This window comes from Thamnophis sirtalis, unplaced genomic scaffold (assembly GCF_051295495.1).
Source record: "Thamnophis sirtalis isolate CommonGarterSnake01/CBP01778 unplaced genomic scaffold, rThaSir2_p1.2 scaffold_13, whole genome shotgun sequence".
Taxonomy (NCBI): Eukaryota; Metazoa; Chordata; class Lepidosauria; order Squamata; family Natricidae; genus Thamnophis; species Thamnophis sirtalis.
The window spans coordinates 27,477,322-27,501,853 of NW_028261393.1; the positions used below are offsets into that span (position 1 = coordinate 27,477,322).

The 24,532-nt window shown below is 42.0% G+C and overlaps 1 protein-coding gene and 1 pseudogene across 1 annotated transcript in view; both read right to left on the bottom strand.

Annotated features, from left to right (window-relative positions):
• The window catches only part of PTP4A2 (protein tyrosine phosphatase 4A2), a 36,247-nt gene extending 16,386 nt beyond the window's left edge, over positions 1-19,861 (bottom strand). Inside the window, exons 1-3 of the mRNA XM_087727224.1 lie at positions 19,588-19,861; positions 9,677-10,357; positions 5,911-6,003 (exon numbers count right to left, since the gene is read on the bottom strand). Coding sequence (XP_087583350.1) covers positions 5,911-6,003; positions 9,677-9,772 — 189 coding nt within the window. The 5' untranslated portion in view covers positions 9,773-10,357; positions 19,588-19,861. The remainder of the gene's footprint in view (positions 1-5,910; positions 6,004-9,676; positions 10,358-19,587) is intronic.
• LOC148043107 (uncharacterized) lies at positions 10,262-24,030 on the bottom strand (annotated as a pseudogene).
• Positions 24,031-24,532: the final 502 nt, after the last annotated feature.

The window sequence follows — 24,532 nt, forward strand, 5'->3', positions numbered from 1 at the left end:
GTATAGGACTGTAGGAGGGGAAAATGATCCAAATGTAGTTCTCTCAATCTAGGGTCCTCATGCCCTTTCCCCATAATGTCTGTTGATGTACCAATCACAATGGAGAGACGGTTTGTTCATTGCCACCACTCTTTACATAGAAAATTCTTCTCCAAACTTTTACTCCAATCTGCTCTCAACTGTCTCACTTTTTTGATAGCTAGCAGAGCAGTCCGGATGCTGGGTGGCTTAGAATGCTTGTTTCAGAACAAGATACAAATTTTTTACTCTGTAAATAAACAACCTAAAATGAACTGAAGACAACAGGAGAAATGGGGGGGGGGGTGTTTCCTCATGGATTCTGTAGACTAAGGAAATAAAGAAAGCCAACTTAGATCAATCCATAATAAAAATCTCATTAGGATTTTTTTCCTACTGGGGGGACAGGACCATTTTTGCTACATATTTCCCCATATTGGAAGGCAATCATAAGCACGTTGCCCTCAAGAAGAATGCCATCAAATTTGCATCGTCAGATGATGTATAGTGACTTTTTCCCCCTTCGCTAACCGGACATGGGTGTGGCTATCGTGTGATGCATCCAGGCTGCGAGTTTGACCCCCCCCCCCCCAAAGTAGAAGATTAGCCACATCATCTATGACTGTTTGCCACTCATGTTGAATAGCTCTTACCTATGAAATGGTGAGATAAACCCAGACATTGACTAAGATTTTGCTTTAGGTTTAGGTTTTATTAGGATTTGTATGCCGCCCACTCTCTAGGGACTCTGGGCGGCTTACAGATAAAAACGGGGGGGGGGGGGGAGAGACATATAAAAATTAAAAAGAACAAACATTAAAATTTCACAACATACATACAGCTTAGAATGGGGCTGGATAAAATCAACAGCCCCAGGCCTGCCGGAACAGCGAGGTCTTAATCGCTTTGCGGAAGGCCGGAAGAGTAGTAAGGGTCCGGATCTCCATGAGGAGATCGTTCCATAGGGCCGGAGCAGCTACAGAGAAGGCCCTCCCCCGGGGAGTCGCCAGCCAACACTGACCGGCAGATGGAATCCGGAGGAGGCCTAATCTGTGTGATCTTCTTGGTCTCTGGGAGGTGAATGGCAGGAGGCAGTCTCTCAGGTAGCCAGGTCCTAAACCATGTAGGGCTTTAAAAGTAACGACTAGCACCTTGAAGCGTGTCCGGAGACCAATGGGGAACCAATGCAGCTCGCGGAGGATAGGTGTAACGTGGGAACCCCCACTATCACTCGCGCAGCTGCATTCTGGACCAACTGCAGTCTTCGAACACTCTTCAAGGGCAGCCCCATGTAGAGCGTGTTACAGTAATCCAGTCTTGAGGTGACGAGGGCGTGAGTGACCATCCGAAGGACCTCCCGGTCCAGATAGGGTCGCAACTGGTGCACCAGGCGAACCTAGGCAAAGGCCCCCCTGGTCACAGCCGACAGATGATGTTCTAACGTCAGCTATGGATCCAGGAGGACACCCAAATTGCGAACCCTCTCTGAGGGGTGTATAATTTCACCCCCCAGGCTAAGAGATGGAACGACTGGACCATCCTTGGGAGGGAGCATCAATAGCCACTCGGTCTTGTCGGGATTGAGTGCAAGCCTGTTAGCTCCCATCCAGACCCTGACAGCTTCCAGGCACTGGGACATCACTTCAACTGCTTCGCTGAAGCAGTTCTTTATAGAGAAATACCCACAGAATCTAATAAAAAAGGCAAGTGCTGATCAAAGGAACAAAAACCATCAAGTGTGTGTTTTACTAGAGGATCAAAAATACAAGAGAGGTCAACAGCTGTATATCATCTAAAATCTCAACTAAAATGGGAATACAATTACAGCATGTAGTTTGGCTGTCTGCATAAACATTTCTAAGAAAGGGTTTACATGATAAATTTTTTCAGTCTGTATGTATTTAACTTAATCTATGCTAATTGAGATTAAGGAATTAAGCTTCTTACAGAATCGAATATACTTTTTCCATAGCAGTCTTCATTCTACAAGTGGAACCAACTATTTAGTTGTTGATCCACGCTATTGATAAGTGAAACTGTGACTCTGCTTATGATCTTACTCCACTTTTCCTTTGCTTTATAAATCTGTGAAGGTTGTAAATGCAAGGATTGGTCTGAAAGTTACTTTTTCATCACCACCATAATTACAAACAAGAGTTTACAATGCACTTGCAAAATGTACATTTTAAACATATTGTTTTATTTGTAAAGTTGCATTACTACTTAATAAAAATTATACTTTTTTAAACACAACAAAAAGCTAATTTTCCTTATGATTATTTAAACACAGCCTTCAGCATTTCTATCTGGTCCCGGTGATCCCTCAGGTTCATATTTAATCTCCATGCTGACAATCTTTTGGTTTTTTTTATTTAATTCACACAAATTTCATCTATCCTTGAATTATACTCTGGCTTGGTTCCAGAATAGAAAACAAAATCCCAGAAAATGGAATATGGCATTTGGCATAATTCTCCTACAATGCATTTGGATATATAACTGTGGAAGCAAACTATAAAAATTTGTTGTCATCTAATATAAATGTTTTATCCATACTTTTAGCCTACTGTACAAAAAGCTATAAAAACTCTGAAAATAAATTCTGTGTACTTTATAACCGGGAAAACTAATAAAAAAACATTAATCCAAAAACTCCTTACTTTTTTGGAAAAAGTTGAAATACCTTTTCTTTTGGACACAGTAAAAGTATGTCAACTTTTTAAAAAATCCAATATGTGAGCAAGCAATCAAAGCATCTTCAAAGACTGGAAAAAGTGAATTAAATTATAAACAGTAATTTGTCCCACAATAATAAAATAATTTCCAAACACTATGCTTTTTGACTGGGGAGGATGTGTGTGTTTTAACTGAGAAGCCTATGTTAGTTTTTATTTAGTTCACTTTTTCGAGTAAAAGAAGTGAACCAGAGCTTGTCTGTATGAAAAGCTGAATATAGCAGGCTGTAATTGTTTAACAGTACTTACGAGCTGGAAGATTAAATGAGACATGTTTTTTAACATTAAAACTCCTTCTGAGATCCTGAGGTTTAACACTGACATTAAACACATAGGACACATTTGTATTGAAGCTAGGCTCAAAGATGGTAGGTTCCTAATCGATTTTAGCTAAGGCTGAAATCAAAGCAGCTCCCAAAAGAAATTGGGATGGGCAACTTCTAGGAATTCCAAGGCTGAGAATTCCTAGAAGTACGAAAGATCCAAAAATAATATTGGGAGAAAGCAACAGCTGCTCACTTTGGTAATGCTGACAAGAAGCCTACCAAGTTGAGCTTCTTGAAATGTCTTTAGTTTCACCTTTAAAAAGACTACGCTTTGGCCTGGAACAAATTAGGATGACTATTATAACCAGAGGGCCCCAAGTTTTCATTCAGAAAAATCAGTACTCAATTTTTTTTTAAAAAGATATCTCATTTAATCCTCCATCTTAAATCATTTCTTAAATAAATATTTTCTGAACAGACATAGGAATTCCAAGATCTTTCCATAGTAATTTGTTGTCCTTTCATTATTTTCATAATTTCTAGTCATGAAAACTTTTTTCCCTTTAATTATATATAAATTGTCCCAAATGTTGATGTTAATAATTGTAGTAACATCTATAAAAGATTTTTCTTATTTGAAAATATTGAAACCAAGGCAGGATCCAAGTCCCAATATTTTATTATCCATACTTGTCCAAGAAATCTTAACTTTGATCTCAAAATATTTAGACTTGCCAAAGTTATCCAAAATCTTTTACTAACTTTTAGGTTCATGATGAATAATCAATGAATATGAACTGAAATAAAAATACCATAATAATTTATGTTTAAGCCACATCCCTATTTTATGCCATTTTATTCTAAATAAAACAAAAATACAATCTGAGAAGTTGACTCCCTTAATTTTTATTGCATTTAAGATTATATTACAGTTATACATACTTCACCTTAAAAAGTTGCATTTATTGAAATATAGGGTTTGTTTTTACTTTGAACATGCATTCTGAAATCTTAACATTCAATATCTAATCGACATTGTAAGAAATCTAAGCATAAATATATCCTCTGCATCTTACTCTCTACATACTGTGTCTATATATATAAATACATACACACATCAGTAAATCTTTAAATTCTCCTGGGATGACATAGTAGCATAGCTGCAAAATTTTAGTAAACTTTCAGTTCTATAAGGCATTGGCAAAGATGCTACATGAAAATCTAGAGTACATTTTTCCATTAAACCTGAATAAATCACACCTATAACCTGTGTCTTATCTGTACTCAACCCACATTTACACTTGGTCCAGTAACATACAGACTTCAAAAGACTAAGATTGTTACGAGATAAATGCAAATAAGTAATGAAATAGAGGTCCTGCAGCTTCAATCATTCACACTTAGTCCCTCCTGCTAGTGGGAAAAGTTAACCAAAGCAGTGAATTTCCTCACCAAATTTCTTAAGTATTTTTTTAAACTGGTTTCCCATGGTTTTTCTATGATTTGCTGTTCTCTCTTTTTTTTAAAAGCAACTCTCAGAAATCAGTTTATTTTTAAGATTCTTGTTTCTAAAACAAGAATTCAGGGATCTTGGCATGGAGATAAAAGTTTTTTTTAATACGTAGCTTCCTTGGCTCAATTTAATTACAGATAATTGTTGTTTAATGTCCATTCAATCAGTGCTGAATGAAGGGACTAAAAGTCCAGTCCTTGACGTTCTGGCCAATGCAATGCCTCTGTGGTCACAGAAACAAAATTCAGGGTCACCCACATTTACAGCTGCCTTTTGGCCATCCACCTACCTGCTACCACCCGGTATTCCTGCCACCCAGCCCTGCTCACATCATATATCACTATGGTATAGCCGTGACCTTCTTTGTACCACCTTCTTTCGCACTGGTGCAGTCAGGACTTCTCATGACCTGTCCAGGACCTCCATTCATGTCCCATCCAGGCCCTTCTTTTGCAAAATAACCTCAGCACATGAAAGCAAGCCCTGGCTGCGCCAGTGCAAAAGAAGGCAAAGTGAAAGTCCCTGGCCAGCACAGTAGTAGTATATAGTGATGGGTGCAGAAGCAGCTGGCAGAAGAATATAGGTAGGCAGCCAAGAGGGCAATCCCTTACCTGAGTCTTGGAGCTGGGAGAGAACAAGCTGGGAATGACTTTAGTATTAATACCTGGATTTATAACAATTGGGACCAGAATCTCAATCACTGAGTGAAGCAGTGGTTAAGCAAGACAATGATCACATTCTTGGGGAGGGCATTTTGCAGCAAATCAGAAGTGCTTCACAGGTCACAATTAATTCAAATGGTTATTAAGTGGCTGGTTGTTAAGCAAGGATTACCTGTTCTTTTCTAATGGCTGTGTTGGATTTAGTGGCAAGAGAGGTTGCCAGGATTGCTGCTGCTAAGAATGTGATCTTTCTCATTCATACCTTTTGGCTGGTTTGCAACTTTCAATACATCAAAATATGCTCAGCCGCTAAAAAGTGACATGCTAGTATACACTACTCAGATCACAATCATGGGTTGCTCAGAAAACAGGCAGTTAACCACCTGTGACTATTTCCTCTGTGACTTCTCTATCTAATAATTTAGTTCAGTATTATCTGCTGAACTGACCAATTTGAAATCTTTGTTCTGATATGAACAGGATACTACTTATACCTTCTTCCTCTAAATGAGTAACTGTCTAAACCTTGACTGGTCATAGACCTACAGGGAGAAAAATGCAAGCTGCTTTACAGCCCAGATTCCAAATCAATTTTACAGAGATGCAGGAACATTCCACAGCTTTAAAAAGAAATTAACAATGACATTAAAAGATTTCCATATTGTCAGTCCCATTCTATTCGTGATTGTATTTCCCAAAGATTGAAGAATACTCACCAGAACTTGTATTCCTTCTTTTTCAACAGGTGCTTTATCATAGGTAGCATCGCAAACTCGCACCAAGGTGGTCACACCGTATTTCTTCAGCTCCTTTTGTGAACAAACAGGAAACGTCCAATTTATTTCTCAGAGTAAGGGGGAAAAAGTGTCACTTGTGGAGACATGCAGCTTTATTAATAACTATTAACTTATAGCAACCTATCAAAAGAAAGTATTTTTGCTGCAACCTAAGATGGCTGCCCTGGTGCCTCTGTGTCAACAATGCATAAAAAAGAGTAATATTATACAGCAGTATTTAAAAACTGTGAACCCTTTGGAATTTTCAGTATTTCTACATAAATACAAGTAGTTCTCAAGTTACGACTGTAATGGAGCCTGCTGATTATGGTCATAACTCATGATATCATAAAGCAGATAAAGTCACTTGACTGACCTGATTTTATAGCCTTTTTGCAGCAGTCACGTAAACCCCGTGGTCATAAAACAGCCACAAGCAGTCATTTGCTTATGGGCATGGTTTTTGAAAAAAAATTGAAAATACCTTAAATACTGAACTTGGCCAAGACTGTTGTAAAATGCAGTCATGTGCCATAGGACACTGCAAACTGTAAATGCATTCCAGTTGCCAAGCACTCAAAATGGGATCACATGATGGGGGGGGGAGGTGACCATGGCAAATCGTAAGTAATCCCACCTCTGGTAGATCCGTTGCAACTTCAACCAGTCACAATTGAGGACCTACATCATCTTGTAATCAGTTCCCCATACAAGTCCTAAAACTAGATAAAGAGTTCCCAATTAAACAAGTAAGTAAAAAACACTGTCCATTTATTATTGAGGAAAATAGTCCAAAACTATGTATTTGCATGTGGCAAAAATATTGGAACCTCTAAGAATGCACATTCATTTAAAGGGGAAAGTATAATTCCTTTGATTGAAACACCTGAATCTAATCAGGTATGCTTTTAACTTATTTAATTTGCCTGGAGAACAGGTAATAGTTAAGGTCATATATATGATGAAATATTGAAAACCCAAAAGGACATCTTTTCACATCTTTTAAGCACCGCTGTAAATGTTTCTAGTTTTTCTACAAATGGAGCAACAGACTGTTGGACTTCAAGAATGTAGAACCCCTTTATTTTTGCCTATTAGGAGAAATAGTCAAGTAACGTTAACTCTGGAAACAGAAGAAAATTCATATATCCTGGAATTCATCCTCCATCAATAAAAAAGTAAGATGTACTACCAAGCTGAGGAAAAGGGGTAGGGAGAAAGTACACATTTTGCTCATATAATTCTTCCCCATATATATAATTTTTGGTCTGAACATTTCCAGACAGAGACTAAGTTCTTTTGCGTAGTAAGTATTTTAGATTCTTTTCTGTTTTTCAAAAGCTTTTGGGAAGAAACAAACTCACTCAAGGTGGGGATTGTCTCTAAATTGCTCCAGGATATTTTTCTGAGATTCTACCCTGCTAGGAGATAGTTATATGTGCTGAAATGTGGCTGCTCTTGTAATTATAGTGAAAAGTAACAGAGTATTTTAAAGGGGAATTAGATCAATTCATTGACAAGACCATCATAATAATTAACACACCACTTTAAGAAATATAAATTCCTGCTTTCTGGTCATGGTAAAAATAATCCTACAGATATCTGTACTAAATCGGGGACTATAGTAAAGCATCTGGCTTTTAGATAATTATAGAGAACATATACACAGAAGTGAGGGCATCAGCTTTTCACCTGGAGTAAACTCTTAACAGACGGCAAAAAGTGTTTATACAAGTTAACAGCTGAACATCAAATTCTCTTTTAACAGAAGACCACAAGTTACAGTGACTATATCAAGAAAACTGCTTTGCTTAGCCTTTAACATATTATTTATGGATACAGGCAAGCAAGCTTTATCAACAGCCTAAAAGAAAGAATATTTAAGAATGACTTTTTTAACCATAGGGAAGAAAGATAAAAAATGTTAAGTGTCCCCAACATAAACAAGAGCCTCACAATGAGGAAAAACAAAACTAACCACTACCACCAGCTCTACTAATCTCATTTGCATGGAAATGTTTGGTTGCCTTGTTTGGACAACCATCAAACTTTACTTGTCTGAAATATTGCCTTGTTTTCTGATGGTAATCTATGGCAATAATTGTTAGAGTAAGCAAATCATTTCATTTTAGTGATAGATCTTATCATTAAAAAATAAAGGGAAACTAGCAACCTGCAAAGCAAGACATTCATTTCAAACGTCTTCTGCATTCCCAGCAAAGCCTCTGGACCCCACTAGTAAAAGGGATTCTTGAGGAAGTGTCAATCAATTAAATCCTGAATCCTGGTGATTACACAAATCTGCAATTTCTTGGCAGCATTTTCAGAAGTGACTTCTTAAGTCTGAGAAAGTGGCAGCCTCAAAGTCATCCAGCTGGCTTTTGTGCCTAAGGCAGAAATAGAACTATGGAGTTTAAATGCTCAAGGCATTTTTAGAATAATAAAACAGCAGTGGGTCATTGCTGCTTAGTACTGTGTTCATTCTAACATATGATTATTTTGCAACCATCTTATGAAATGTCCATTATACACTTTTAATCTGCAAATTTATCTACCAGCTCAGAGAATTTGTGAGATCCTGAGCAGTATCTGACAGAGACTTTGGGAGAAAACAGGAAAGTAAAGTATATTAGTCAGTTTTGCAAAGTGGAACTGTATTTATGTGTTAAACATATCAAAGACAGGGGGGGAGGGGAACCTTCTTTGTATTTTCATCATACTCCTCTATTATGTAAGCTGTCAATTGCTGACAATTATACAGGATCACTAATAGTCTCTTCAAAGCAAGTCAAAGGAATATCACGGTTCCTTTATTTTAAAAGCTGAAATAGACTGACATTCATTTTTACCACAGAATAGTTAAAGTGAGTAACCTAGATATGGTGAAGTGCAAGTCCTCCTCACTTAACTACCTAAATTGGGACTGGCAAGTCCATCACTAAGTGACACAGCCTTTAAGCAAAACCTCATCTGACTACTCTGCTTAGCAGTAGTGGTTCCAGCAATCCCAGTTGCTGCTGAGTGAATCTCACATGGCTAAGTGAGGACTCCATGAGATCCAAGACATTATTGCAAGATAATAACTGCCTCTACTTCAATGCATCTCCACCTATCTATCTTTGCCCTTTTGGCCACCTACTTAATTGCTGCCACCAAATGCCCCTGCCACCCAGTTGGCACTACCAGCTGGAAATCTTACCAGAAAGAAGGAACCAGCCAGTAGTGGAGCATAGTGCAGCGCACACAGCCTCCTCCTATAGCTCTCACCCACAAGTGCATGGCCAGGATGCACAGCCCAGCAGAAGGGAGGCAGATGAAGACAATGAAAGTCAGCGAAGGGGGTGGTAACAGTGGTTGTAAAAGTGGGTGGAATTTTGTTCATGTGACTGTGGGGGCACTGCAATGGTGGGAACTCTTGTTATCACTATGTGTATTGATTTCATCATAGCTATTCTCTGCTCCATATAGTTTCTATGAAAGAGGCCCCCTTTTTTGGTAGGAACCCATGGGGGCTGTACTTTTAAAAGAATGAATTCTTTTCAATAATCTGTGAACCAACAGCAGAGGGATTTTTATGAATGGGCTACATAAAATTACTTTTTTCTTCTTTTGACATGCCCTTTCTTCCTCCTTTCCATTTCTCCATCTCTCAATACTTTTTCAAATGCTTCAAACTTTATACATCATAGATGGATACCCCTCTTACCTCTGTGAATTTGGTGAGGGTTGCATTGGTTGGGTTGTGGGTAATCAGGAAGCGCATTGTCTCATAAGTAATCTCCACTGGAGCAGGACGGTTCATAATGGCGAAGGGAGGAAAGTGTATGAGGGCTAACAAAAATTAAAAATCAAATTGTGCAATGTTTCACAGCAGAAAACATCAAAGACCACTAAAGTGGGGAATTGGTGAGAGCTTTCCTTATTTCCTTGGTCTTGTTCTTCAAAATATTTTTTTCACTTTAAGAAATACTGCTTTTCTTGAGCATCTGCTGGAATTCAACTTCAGCCTCAATCACTGCAGGTGGCACTCCTTCAGATTTTGCAGGTTTCTATTACATGCAAAAAATAGGCAGCCTTGACTACATTTAGGCACTGGTGAGGCACAAAGAAAATTGTAAGGACAAGTCTTCTCTCCAACGGAGTTCAGCCAGGCTTTGCTTCTCTAGTGTCACTAAGAGGAAGAGGTTTCCAATGTACAAAAGATAACCCCATATATTTGAGGGTTATCTCTCAGTGTCTTGAGTCTTCAAGGCCAGGTTGAGTTATCCCACGAGGGACGCCAGCCTCCAGCTCACTTCTCAGCCAGGGTGCTGTGCTGGGCCCGGCAGAAATCTGCCCTGACACTCAGAATCGCCATAAATGTGTGGCTTGGATTCAAATGGAAAACCTAAAAGACAAGGAAGAAATATCTAGGCTTACAGAGAGGTATTCATAGATTTTTAAAGAATGCATGTATGAAAGAGGCAACTTTCATATCACCTGATACATATAGCCTACAGATGACACATTGCACTAATTCTCCTTGTATGCAGATTTAGCACTAATTCTGCCTTTCAATAGTGTCAAGATATGAGAATTAAGGGCTTTGTTAAGTGCTCTGTTTGCATCAAGCATATGTATAGCAGTCACGTCAGGAGAAAACTGAAAGCCAAGAACAGTTCAGCTCACATTTTCCCAAGGCGGTGTGTTCCATGACGCATAACATAAAACAAATACCAGGAAATTCTAACCTGCCTCACTTCAGTGTTGATCTTTACCAAGGTTGTGACGTACATTACCCAAGACAATATACTAAGAAAGGGACTACATGCTTCAGTAGCCTGTTTATACATTCCCAGGTAAGCACTTTAATCACTTCAGTAGCCTGTTTACACAATCCCAGGTAAGTACCCTTAATCCAATCTGAATATGGAGAGGGTTTTTTTTAATCAAAGAAAAAGCTAGCCAAGTCCTGGGAATGCTGAAAACCTAAATTTTATGGATTATGAGTGAAAACAATTTAGCTATTACAAAGAGTTATGTAATGTCTGCAACAGTCTATCATGTTCACCTACTGGGGAAATACAACCAAGTGGGTTTCACAATTCTATCCCCACCACAATATTATAGAGAAGGTGGTAGAGACATGTGCTGCGTCACTAAGCACACAGTGCCTTTCAGAATCAAAGACTACTTTGAAGGAAGGAAAGATCAATGTGCAAAAACTATGTGCCATAGAAACATTCCCTCGCATTTTCCAGTTTCATTACTACTTCTAGGATTTAAAGCTGTAAATCATTAGTTGCATGGGACCCCAGCTCAGGTCCCAAGTAACATGATCTTCAATTGTGCTGACTGCAGATTATAGCTGGTGAAGTTTAATACATAGAAAATCCCAGACTGGCAAAGATAAACTAAAAGGGACACTTAATAAAATGTAGAAAATGTTGGCAATGTGAAATGGGATTTTGAGGCATAAACACTGCTTTGCAATGCTGTTGTTCAATTTTCTCTTTGCCTATCAATACATGTAAAGCATTCAGGTCCCCAAAGAATCTCAAATGGTCCGATAGCCAGGGAAGGGAGGTGAAGCCATTTTCTAGGCAAACAGCTTGAAACAACATTGAATGCAGAGAAACTATCAACTGACACTAGGGAATCAATTAACCATATACCGGTAGTTACAAGTGAGAAGAGATTTATAAAACAACTACTGCTTGCATAAAGAAATGCTCTTGCTATAGCTCTCCTTAACAATTCCTAAGGGATTAGACTTCTAATGGGTAGTTTATACAATAGTGCAGAATTTTAACCTCTTCTACTTTTCATTTTTCCAACTGCCTATGTCACAATAGGACAGCCTGCAACTACTGTATGATTTTTAAAAATGATTCAAACCATAGTAACAGAGGCAGCCAATGGTGAGCAAACAAAAGTAGAAATGCATTTGTTTCTATGTAGCATTGCAACCACAGAAAAATATGACAGGCTAGCAAAGGAAACCATCACTTCAGAAACTGAGATGGTATTACTATTTGCAAACCTGAAACTGCACTAAGAATATATAAACTGTGTATAATGTAACCTCATCAAATAGATTAGTACCCTGAAGAAAAATAATTAAGATGACCATATATGATTTTTCAAGACCATCTTTGACACATGGATCACAAATTTTAGAAAATACTATTGGAAGTCCAAGGTTCTATATTACTTATTTTAATTTATGACGATTGCTTAATAAATATCAAAGTACAATAGAATATATACAAGAAAAAATATTAAATAAATATAGAAGAAAACCATGTGCAAAAAGGTCCTTTTCTGATCTTTTAAAATGATTTATTTTAATTTTGATTCTTTTTTTACCTTTTTATTCTTCTCATAAGAAGAGTCATAAAGCAATTTACTTTTATACTGGTTATACTAGCAGACTCTGGATTTGATAGTTTCATTTCTTTAAACTATGGTCTCTGCCCCCTCACTCCCAAACTTAATCATTAGCACTTTGATTAAACTCCAGCATGGCCATAATTAAAATAATGGCATGAAACAGAAAGTGACATTTCCTCTTTACTTGCTTGTATATTAAAAACTGTTGTCAGAAGCAGTTATACGTAGTCCTCAGTTTACAACCAGTCACTTAATGACTATACAGATTTATTATGGCCACCAAATCAATGCTTTAATAGCTAATAAGGCATTCCCCCAAGTGTCAGAAGTGGTCATGCTGGCCCCCTCTTGTGACCAAATGATTGCCACATATCAGGCACATGGCAATCAGTCAACTTTATAACCGGTCGTGACATTCTGTGGTTACATAACTGAAATTCGATTTTTTTTGTCAATTTCCAGTAAAAACACCCATTCACACAAGCACCGTGTTTGCTTAACAAACAGAAAATATGGCGCTCAAGGAAAAAATCCTCTGAGCTTTGAAAAAAATACAATTTGGTTTTCAAATGGATATCGCAGTTTTGGAAGTAATTTAGAAAGTAGATTAGGCAATAGATTAGGAAACCCAGATCTTGGGAATGACATGACATAGGGACAGGGACATGGTTTAAACATTAGCTAAGCCTAGCTTATTAGAGTCTTCCCCCCAAACTGGATAGCCTCCAGCTGCACTGAAACTACAACTCAGAATTTCCAAACAGCATGACTGATGGCAATGCTAGTGGGAACTTTTGAGAACTGTAGCCCTAACATATACTAGATAACAGAAGCCCAGGTTGATTAAAAACTTAATCAAGCAAGTCCTGGAACAAATACTAAGTTTCACTGCTAACAAGACAGATAATTTAAAAAGTACCTTGACAATGTTGTCCATTTAATTCAGATGCACTTACTTTTTTATGCCCAATTTCTAATTCAGTGTCCTATCAGAATAATAGAGTTGGGAGGGACTTTGGAGGTCAATCCCCTGCTCAAGCAGGAGACTTATGCCATTTCAAACAAATGGTTGTCCAATCACTCTTAAAAAAACCTCTAGCGATGAAGCATCCGCAACTTCTGGAGGCAAGTTTACAAGCTGCCAATCCATCAGCCAGACATCGAATACTAGTTTTAAGTGTGTGCAAGCAACACCTTTAGCTTATCTGAACTCATTCTATTCCTCACTGTATTCCACATTTCATTACCGTATTTTTCATGGGGGTAATATGAACTTCCACAAATAGTAACATTAAAAAATTGTGGGGCTCTTCTTCATGTCAGGTCAATAGACATTTTCAAGGATATATTATGAATATTGTTTCTTCAGGGTGGGGAGGGTGGGGAATTTAACATTTTAGAAATAACAGCAGCAGCCTTTAGATTGTTGCTATCTATATTAATCATGATTAAATAGTACCACGTCTCAGTAATGTATGCAGCTATGTTTTATCAAGATTTTAAGCACAAGCCAGATTTCCATCAGTTAGTGTAGATAAAGGTGTATAATTCTCATTGCATTCGGGTATTCAGGCTCTCCTCCAGCTTAACCTCCTTTAACAGTGATGGCGAACCTATGGCACGCATGCCACAGGTGGCACGCTGAGCCATTTGTCAGGGCATGTGAGGCGCTGCCCTGTCAGCTGGCCAGCACGCATGCACATGCTGGCCAGCTGAGTTCACCCTTTTTTAAAACCATTTTTTGCTCTCCCCAGGTTCCAGAGGCTTTACAGGAGCCTGGGGAGGGCGAAAAGAGCCTCCCCCGCCTCCCGGAGGCCCTCCGAAGGCTTCATGAGCTTCCCTGAAGCCTCCGGGTGTGCAAAAAAACGGCCCTAAGGGCAAACCGGAAGTTTGGGAATGCACTTCCGGTTTGCTCGGAGGGTCGTTTTGACTGCTCTGGAGGCTTCAGGGAAACCTCCTGAAGGTCCCTGAAGCCTCCGGAGGGCTTCCAGGCGGGGTGGGGGAGGCTGTTTTCGCTCTCCCCAGGCTCCTATAAAGCCTCTGGAGCCTGGGGAGGTCAAAAAAAGAATGAAAAAAATGGGGGGGTCGCGCCTGTATTGCACGCATGCGCACTGGGGGGTCGTGCATTGCATTATGGGTGCAGCATGCCCGCACAGGACCCCCCCCTGCGCTCCCCCCCACTTATGGCACGCAAGCCAAAAAAGGTTCACCATCGCTGTCCTATAATAATAACTAAGCCTTTTCACATTCAGAAGTAAGTAATCTTTGTTTCTCTTTTCTCTTTAGTAACCTTGTTACTAACTTAACTACAGTGGTTAACTTAACTGTGGCAAGAAAGGTCATAAAATGGAGAAAACTCACTTAGCAACTGTCTCATTTAGCAATTGGGCTTGATTGTGATCGTAAGTTGAGGACTATCTGTACTGTTGTAATGTGTTGGCTGTATTGATCCACCTTCTCTTTCATCTTATTCTACTGAATGTATTCTTAACTCATTCTGTGCTGAGTCATTATTAATTGGGCAGCCTATAGATTTAATTTATAGTTATAAATTTGGAATTTTTTAAAAAATGGTATTCATTTTCATTAAAGGGTCCAGTGACTTACATTCAACAAAATAACATACAAATTAAGCATTCAAAATAGCCTAATGTCTGCCTACAGCAGTGTTTCTCAACCATGGCGACTTTAAGTCCTGTGTACTTCAACTCCCAAAATTCTCCAGACAGCTGGGGGGTTCTGGGAGTTGAAGTCCACAGGACTTAAAGTCGCCAAGGTTGAGAAACACTGGCCTATAGGATAAAGGATGCTACAACTGGAATCACTATTCAATGATAATTTGGTTTGAGAGGATGTTATGAAGATTGTTCTATATTAAACAATATACTAATAGCATTTCATAATTAGTGATAATTTCACCAAGAATAATTTTTCACTGGGCTGTAAACATTGAGAAATTAATCTAAATTTAAATGAATCATGAATACACAGGTATCAAGCATCTTTACTTGCTACACTGAAATATTAGCAGTCTGAAAGCAATTATAAAATAGCAAGATGCTGAAATATGTTTTTGTTACTAAATGTTACAGAAAAACAGAAGAGAGGCATGTGAGCATTTAGGGGCTTATCAACACCTCAGGTTTCTAGGCATCAGTGCCAAATTTCTAGGAGCCCAGATGGGTTAAGTCAGTGGTTCTCAACCTGTGGGTCGGGACCCCTTTGGGGGTCGAATGACCCTTTCACAGGGGTCACCTAAGACCATAGGAAAACACATATTTTCGATGGTCTTAGGAACTGAGACACCAATTTTATGGTTGGGGCTCACAACATGAGAAACTGTATTAAAGGGTCACGGCATTGGGAAGGTTGAGAACCACTGGGTTAGGTGATAAGCTATTAAGATTCTAAACCAAAGATAAAATATTAAGGGACTTATAAAAGAAATGTAAAGAATTGTCCCCAATATATTTGCATTGCAATGATGTATATTTTCTACAAAACACTAAACAGGGAAATATTTTGGAAAAGTACACCATGCAAATTGTTCAAAATAATTTGCATAAGGCAATTTTCGGATTGCACTGGAAAATTTATGATGCAAATTACCCAACACCACATCAGAAAATTTTCCATGGAAAAATAAAAACACTGGAGAATTTTCCATACTGCAGTAATCTGATTAATGGCAATTTATTTTCAATGTAACATCTATATCAATGGACTTCAACAAACCTTACATGATGTGGAAAACACCTAGAAACTGCAAATACAGAACTCATTTCTGAACTGTGGAAATAATGCATGAAGTTAATTGTGCTAATGAACAAAGTGATTTTGCAGAGTTCGTAGAATTTGCTAAAATGAGAAAATTAATTTCAAAAGCAAATTTAGATCCATAAATAAATTACTGTAAGATTTCCAATTACTCACAATTTTGAGAGAATGTGTTTCCAGTATAAGCAGGGAGGAAAAGTATGTGGCAGAATGGAAATAAAAAATATTACAAAACCAACTCTCTCAACATGTCACCCCTCAGGTATATTTCACACGTCAGCCTCTAGAAGCTGATGACCCACCATCTTCTATGACCAATGTGAACAATTCTGTTTACTCAAAATGACTAATTATTGGTATACCTCCAGATCACACAAACAAGTTAGTATAAAACTAGTTTCAGAAATTAAGTTTACGTTTGGAGAACTTTGTGAGATAAAGGTCAAAATGCAGCATGATTGTAAAAGGTTATATATATATTTACTGAACAAGCAAGCTATTTACATTCATTTCCATATTAGACAAGTTATCATTCACCCCACAGACTAAAAGTCCATTTAGCTTAGCATTTTATCAGAAGTCAGTATTATAGAAAAACGGAATTTCCCTTGTAGTATCCTGTGTGTGGTAGTTAGAGATAGAAAGATTTCATGCATTGGACTATCACTATCAGTAGCTCCAAATGAACAATCTATAAAATTGTTATTCATATGTAAAAAATACTGTTGTATTTACTTCAAGATGTACCAATTCTTTAACTGCAATTTTGGGTGCTTTTTTATAAATCAACTTTCTATCTATTCTTGTGGTGCATTAGCAAAAATCACATTATTCACTGATTTGAATAAAGATTTTTATCCCCCCCCCCCAAAAAAAACAGGAAATTGCATCTGATCTCCTTCCAGTAACAAAATGCAGAACTTCTGTGCTGTATGATGAAAGGTATTCCCCACCCACCCCTCCAGTTTCTTTCCTTAGAAAGAAAAACTAGATTTTCTAAATGGCACAAAAGTTATCAATTTTAAGAAATGATCACTTGCAAAAGACAGAAATTAAAATAAAGCTGAAATTTCAATTCCAACCCCCTCCCCCAAGTTTGAAAATTGATATTTTTTTAAAAAAAGTTTTTAGTACAGTATCTACAGATCAAATAAATTACTTATTAGTAAAAGTGCATCACAGCATCCTAAAGTTTTTGCACCTTACTTCAGACACAACCACAAAGTCTTTATTCAATTTACGTGACTTTACAGCCACATATTCTCTGTCTTCCTTCTGGGCTCTCATCAGTTAACCAGCACAACATTCCACCATAGTACAGAGTACAGGCAAAGTACAGAGACAAGGGCAGAAGATAGATTATATGCACTTTAGCTTTATAGGAACAACTTTTTGTGACAAGTGTTCCTGTTAAGTCATACTCAATTCTCATAGTTTAAATCAATTCCCCGAGTTTTGGCAGCTCTCTTAACAAATTACACTCTAGGTACATTATTGATTTGTGCGTGAAATATTTAAAAAGCTTAATGAGACTTAGTTTTTTTTAATGAATTAACTATTCTAATTTTTGGAACAAAATGCATAACTCATATTAATATATTTTCTGTGATTATAGAATGAAGATTACTTTTAAAGGAACTTTTCTCTTCAACACCAGTATCAGTACCATTTTTTTTAAAAGACCTTTAAGTAAGCAATTGGAAACAATGCTTTTAATGAGTAAATGTTACATAAAAGAATGAAGAAAAAAAAACAGCCTTCGTTTTTATAAATAAATAAAAAACTTTCAGCAGACCTCCAAAATGAATCAACAGGCCAAGGTGTCCTAAAGAGATCCTATCATTGTGGGTTCCAATTCTTGTGAAGGACTGACCAAAGCTCATTTCTGCACTTTGAGTCACAAGAGGAGGTGCCTAGTTTTCCTTACTACTGCAGTTCTGAGTCACAACCACTTCTGCTCATTCAACAGGAAGTGGGCAAGTTTTCTCTTCATTTTCAATTTACACAAGAGTGAACTGAAACTAGCAACCTGTCCATGGAGACTGAAATCAACCTCAGAAAGACAAAAAAAAAGTTTGACGCAAACAAATAAACAAAAAGGGAGAGATGGGACCCAGCCACTTAATTCAAATATTGATGCATACAATTTTTTTCTAGGCTTCTAAAAGACCTTAACCCCTGGGAATATTTTAGCCCTAACAGATTGCCTCGACGCCCCATTAGCTGTCTCTGCTGGGCTTTCTCACCCAACTTTGCTACCCATTTCTAACTACCCTGACCCCCCTCTTCTGTTTGCATTCTCCTCTTGGCCTTTTAATTACCAAGCAGCACATTTGCCTACTGTACATGGGCAGCTCTCACTTCCTCAACGTCTTGAGCTCCAAACTCCATCTATTGTTACATAACCACCGCCTCTTACTCTACTGCCCTAACTCCCCATTTAAGAGCTGCGCTTCTAGTTTATTCTGCCCAGCTCTTCCCCAACCTGCCTCCTACCCAGCCTCCATTTTGTTCTCCTTCCCAACTAGGATGCCATGCCACAGATGGCTCCAGCAAGATCTCGGCGGCTCCCTCCTCCCCGGGGCGCTCCAGGTGAAACGTTTCTCAGCCCCGTCCCCCTCCGCCCTCTGCTTCCCCCGTTCTCTGAAGCGAAAGGCAGCCGGGCTTCCCTCGTTGACCCGGGCTGCCATCTTTGCATCCAAGGGCAGCCGCGCTCAGAAAGCCTGGCTCGGTGGGAAACGCGTCTTTGGATATTACAGCCATATGAAAAGAGGGGGGGGGGGTAAAATAAGGATAGAAAATATTGGGGAATAATAATTACATATTCATACGTTAAGATACACAAAAGGGCAGAAAGAAATAATAAAAGGCATGCACAAAATAATAGGAAACAATAGAAATGTAACATTTAGGGATAATAAAGATTATGTTTACGTGTCCTGAAATGTAGGTTACCCAGTTACCACACCATTTACGCACTGATAGATAGAAAGGATTATAAAACATAAAAATTTGATTATGAAAAAGAAGAGAAGAAAGCCCGGATTCTCTCTCTGGAAGGAGGGAAGGTCACTTGCAAAATCCTTCAGCGGATCTGCCGGCGTCCTAAGACCCACTGTTGTCCGGCTGCTATCCACCAGGCTCCCCCCTCCCCCCGCCAGCATTTCCCCTCTCCCGTCCCCCGTCCAGGGCTTCAGCAGCCGCAGCCCAGGCAGCCTTCGCCCCAGAGCCCTCGGGAAAGGGCAGGAAAGCCCCGGGGCGAGGGAGGCCCCGCCTCGGGCCCCGCATTTCGCCCTCCGGCCCCCAACTGCCCCGCGGAGCTCGCGCGCCTCCAATGTCACCCCCGGCGCCGCCCCGCGTCCCACTCCCCCGACAGGCCACGGCGTCGGAGCGCAACTGCCGCTGAGCCAGAAGGCCGCCATGGCCTCCTTCCCTCCCGCGCCCGCCGCCGCCGCCGCGCTTACCCACCGGCAGCATTGAAGGTGCAGGCGCTGAGCGGGCCGGGCGCCTCCCACACGGCCTGGGCGGGGAGGCCCCTTTGCCTGCGTCAGGACGCGGAGCCGGGCCAGAGCGGAGCGGCCGAGGAGGAAGAGCAGAGCCGGGCCGCCTGCCCGCGACGTCACGGCCGAGACCGGAGCTGGCCGGCAGGAAGGCGGTGACGGCAGCAGAAGCGGCGGCGGCGCTTTCACGACTCCCCTCAGGCGGCCCTGACAGGCAGGAGGCCTCCCACCAACCACAAGGCCCGTCAGGAAAGCCGCCCGCCTGTCCGCTGGTGCTACGCAGGTGCGCCTGCGCCGCGCCCTGGCCGAGGGGAGGGGCCCAGTTGCCTCGCCGCCGCCTCCGCGCCACTCTTCACGCGGGCTCAGACCGCCTCGCCTCTTTCTCCTGCGGTGGGAGGGGGGTTTCATGTGGCCGCCCTTAGCGGGAGGCTCTCTGAACACACGGAGCTGGCCCAGGATTGGATGGGATACCACGAGGAGATCCCGTAATCATTGTGGAGGGAGCCAGGGGTCAAGGCTCTTTGCCATGAGGTTCTAGGTATAGAGAGAAACAAAGGTAGTCCTCAACTTTCAATTAGGACGTGGTGGCTAAGAAGCTGAGCTTGTGGATCAGAAACCTCCGTGGTTTGGCAATTCGAATTCCTAGCGCCGCGTAACAGAGTGAGCTCCCATTTCTTGTCCCAGCTTCTGCCAACCTAACCGCTCGAAAGCACGTACAAATGCAAATAGAAAAAACAGGAACCCCCTTTGGTGGGAGGGTAACAGCGTTCCGTGTGCCTTCAGGATTCAGTCATGCCGGCCACATGACCACAGAGACATATTCGGACGGCGCTGGCTCTTCGGCTTTGAAACAGATCAGCATCCCCCTCCCCCCCCCCCGCAGTCGGGAACATCTAGCACATGTGTGCAAAGGGAACCTTTACCTTACAACTTGCAACAGTTCATTTAGTGACCATTCAAAAGCTACAACAGCATTGAAAAAAGGCAGTTATGACCATTGTCACAATCTTTGTAGCAGCCTAATGATCATGTGATTAAAATTCAGATGCTTGGCAACTGGTTCATACTGATGACCGTGGCTATGTCCCAAGGTCAAGGGATCACTTTTTGCAAGGTTTTGATAAGCAAAATCAATGGGAAAACCTGATTCACTTAACAACTGTGGCAAGAAATGTCGTAAAATGGGGCAAAACAAATGTTTTAACAAATGTCTCAACAAAAAAAATTGGGGCTCAATTGTGGTCAAAAGTTGAGGACTACTTGTATACTTGTATTATCCAAATATAAAATGAAAATAAAAATAAAAACAATGGGAAAATTGGGAAGAAAGCAGGGCGGGGGGTGGTGGTAAAGGGAGAAACAGAAAAAAACACTTAACTTCCAACTCTTCAGCACAGTAGAATAAAAGTAATAAAATTCCAGCCTCAACTTTTTATTTTTGCCTACTTAGTATATAGCGGCCATTTCTATAATCACAAACCTATCTAATCAGCAAATCTCAAAGTCAGAATTTCTTTTTTTGTTTCAAGCACAAACTAGAATGTTTCCAAGCACCCACAGACACAGCCTTCTTCCCCAGGTGTATGGAATTGAATTGAATTGAATTTATTAGGTTTCTATGCCGCCCAATCCCAAAGGACTCCGGGCGGCTTACAGAATAAAACGAAATTTAAAAAACTTAAAAACAATAGGACACACAAAGTTAAAAAAGAACGCAACAAACACCCAATCAGAAGGCCTGCCAGAAAAGCCAGGTTTTAATGGCTTTGCGAAAGGCCATGAGAGTGAGGAGGGCCCGGATCTCTGGGGGCAGCTCATTCCATATGGCTGGAGCGGCAACAGAGAAGGTCCTACTCCTAGGCGCCGCCAGCCGGCATTGTCCTGCTAAAGGCACCCGGAGAAAGCCCATCCTGTGTGATCTTATTGGTCTAAGGGAGGTATGTGGCAGGAGACGGTCTCGGAGGTACCCAGGTCCTAGGCCATGAAGGGCTTTAAAGGTGATAACCAGCACCTTGAATTGTGTTCGGAGACCAATGAGCAGCCAGTGCAGCTCGCGGAGGATAGGTGTGATGTGGGTGTACCTTGGCACACCCAGTATCGCTCACGCGGCTGCATTCTGGACTAGTTGCAGTCTCCGAACACTTTTCAGGGGCAGCCCCAAGTAGAGCGCGTTACAGTAATCCAGTCTTGAGACGACGAGGGCATGAGTGACTGTCTGAAGTGCCTCCCGGTCCAAATAGGGCAGCAACTGTGCACCAGGCGAACCTGGTCAAAGGCCCCCCTGGTCACAGCCGACAGATGGTGTTCCAAGGTCAGCTGCGGGTCCAGGAGGACCCCCAAATTGCGAACCCTCTCTGAGGGGGGCAAGTTTTCTCCCCCCGGGATTAAGGATGGACTAGATGGACTGTCCTTAGGGGGCAACATCCATAGCGGTCTTGTCAGGATTGAGTGCGAGTTTGTTCACTCCCATCCAGACCCTAACAGCTTCCAGGCACTGGCACATCACTTCCACCGCTTCACTGAGTTGGCACGGGGCGGACAGATACAGCTGAGTATCATCCGCATACTGGTGGTATTTAATCCCGTGCCGGCGGATGATCTCCTCCAGTGGCTTCATGTAGATGTTAAATAGGAGGGGGGACAGGACCGACCCCTGCGGCACCCCATAATTGAGGGGCCTAGGAGTCGACCTCTGTCCTCCGACCAACACCGACTGCGACTTGTCGGAGAGGTAAGAGGAGAACCACCGCAAAACGGTGCCTCCCACTCCCACCACTTCCAGCCGTCGCAGAAGGATACCATGGTCGATGGTATCGAAGGCTGCTGAGAGGTCAAGGAGCACAAGGACAGAGGAATGGCCTCTGTCCCTGGCCCGCCAGAGATCATCAGTCAGTACGACCAAAGTGGTTTCGGTGGAGTAACCAGGCCTGAAACCAGACTGAAAAGGGTCTAGATAATCTGCTTCATCCAAGGTCCATCGGAGTTGGAGGGCCACCACCTTCTCAACAACCTTCCCTAAAAAAGGGAGGTTGGAGACTGGATGATAGTTTTTAAAAATAGCTGGGTCCAGAGAAGGCTTCTTGAGGAGGGGTCTCACCACCGCCTCCTTAAGAGGACGTGGAAAGGATCCCTCCATCAAGGAGGCGTTCGTAATTCTCTGGAGCCAGCCTCATGTCACCTCCCTGCTGGTTGAAACCAGCCAGGAGGGACACGGATCCAGTAAACAGGTGGAGGCACTCATCGCTCCCATGGCCTTGTCCACTTCATCAGGGGTGGCAAGCTGGAACTCATTCCAGAAAGTCTGAGTAAGACCATCCCTCGGCAACTCGGCTGGTTCTGTCCAAATGGAGTCCAGGTCTGTCCGAATCTGAGCGATTTTGTCCGACAAAAATTGACCAAACTCCTCAGCTCGAGCCTGCAAGGCATCACCCGTTTTCCCCCCATTCAGGAGGGAACGGGTTATCCTAAACAGGGCGGCTGGGCGCGATTCTGCGGATGCAATGAGAGCGGAAAAATGCGCACATTTTGCCACCCGTATCGCCACGAGATAAGTCCTAATAAAGGCTCTTAGCAGTGTTCGGTCAGATTCGGAGTTACTAGCCCTCCAGCGTCGCTCTAGGCGTCTCTTTTGGCGCTTCATCTCCCAGAGTTCCTCAGTAAACCAAGGAGCCCTCCTGGATCCACTGCCACAGAGAGGCCGCATAGGCGCAATCCGATCCAGGGCCCCAATTGCTGCTGTGTTCCAAGCGGCGACCAGGGACTCTGCCGGATTATGGGCAAGAGAGTCAGGTATCTCCCCAAGCTCCTTCTGAAATCCCAACAGGTCCATCAGGTGTCTGGGACGGAACCACCTAATCGGTTCCACCTCCCTGTGGTGGGGGAGTAGCTTCCAAAAATCAAGCCTCAACAGGTAGTGATCCGACCATGACAAGGGCGAGATGTTTGTTGCCCTTAACTCGAGATCACGTCTCCACTGCCCCGAGAGAAACACTAGGTCAAGCGTGTGTCCTGCTCTATGAGTCGGACCCTGGATTACTTGGGTCAAGTCCATGGCTGTCATGGAAGCCATGAACTCCTGGGCCCCATCAGAGCGTTCGCCTAAGGACGGCAGATTAAAGTCCCCCAGTACTAACAGTCTGGGGAACTCAATCTCCAGCCCGGCTACTGACTCCAGGCGCGCAGGCAGGGCTGTTGTGACGCAGCTAGGAGGTAGGTACGTCAACAACACGCCCACTTGAACCCCTAGGTCCAACTTCAAGAAAAGGGACTCACACTCAACAATCTCCGGAGCAGGGCTCCTGCAAGGTACTAAAGATTCCCAGATAATAATTGCCACTCCCCTACCCCTTCTCCAGTGTCGTGGTTGATGGAGCACCTGAAACCCTCCTGGACACATTTCAGAGAGGGGGACTCCTCCCTCATGGCCCAACCAGGTCTCAGTAATACATGCCAGGTCTGCCCCCTCGTCAAGTATTAAGTCCCGGATGAGGGGAGCTTTCTGGATCACAGACCTGGCATTTAGCAACAGCAACCTGAGACCAGGGCCCTGGCTTTTCCTGCCATCTGGCCCTAGAGTTGGACTTACAGGGCCGGAACGAGGGATTGCTGTGACGTAGCGAGCCCTCCTTCCCCGGTAATGGCTAGCCCTGTAGCCCCCATTGTACCTGCCCCTCCCTAACATGACCAGAATGCTCCAGCCCGCCCCCATCCCAGAGGGTCCCTCCCCCCCTCCCACGGCCCATGCTCTACCCGGCAGGACACATCTATCACTCATTCTAGGATGAGGGGTAGGCCTGGGCCCCCCTACCACTTCTGCTTGTGCACTCAGTGGGGGAGGCACCAGGCCGCACCCTCAATCCTCTTAGATGCACTCTCAATCACTCTCTCATACATACCCCACTAAAATCCATTAA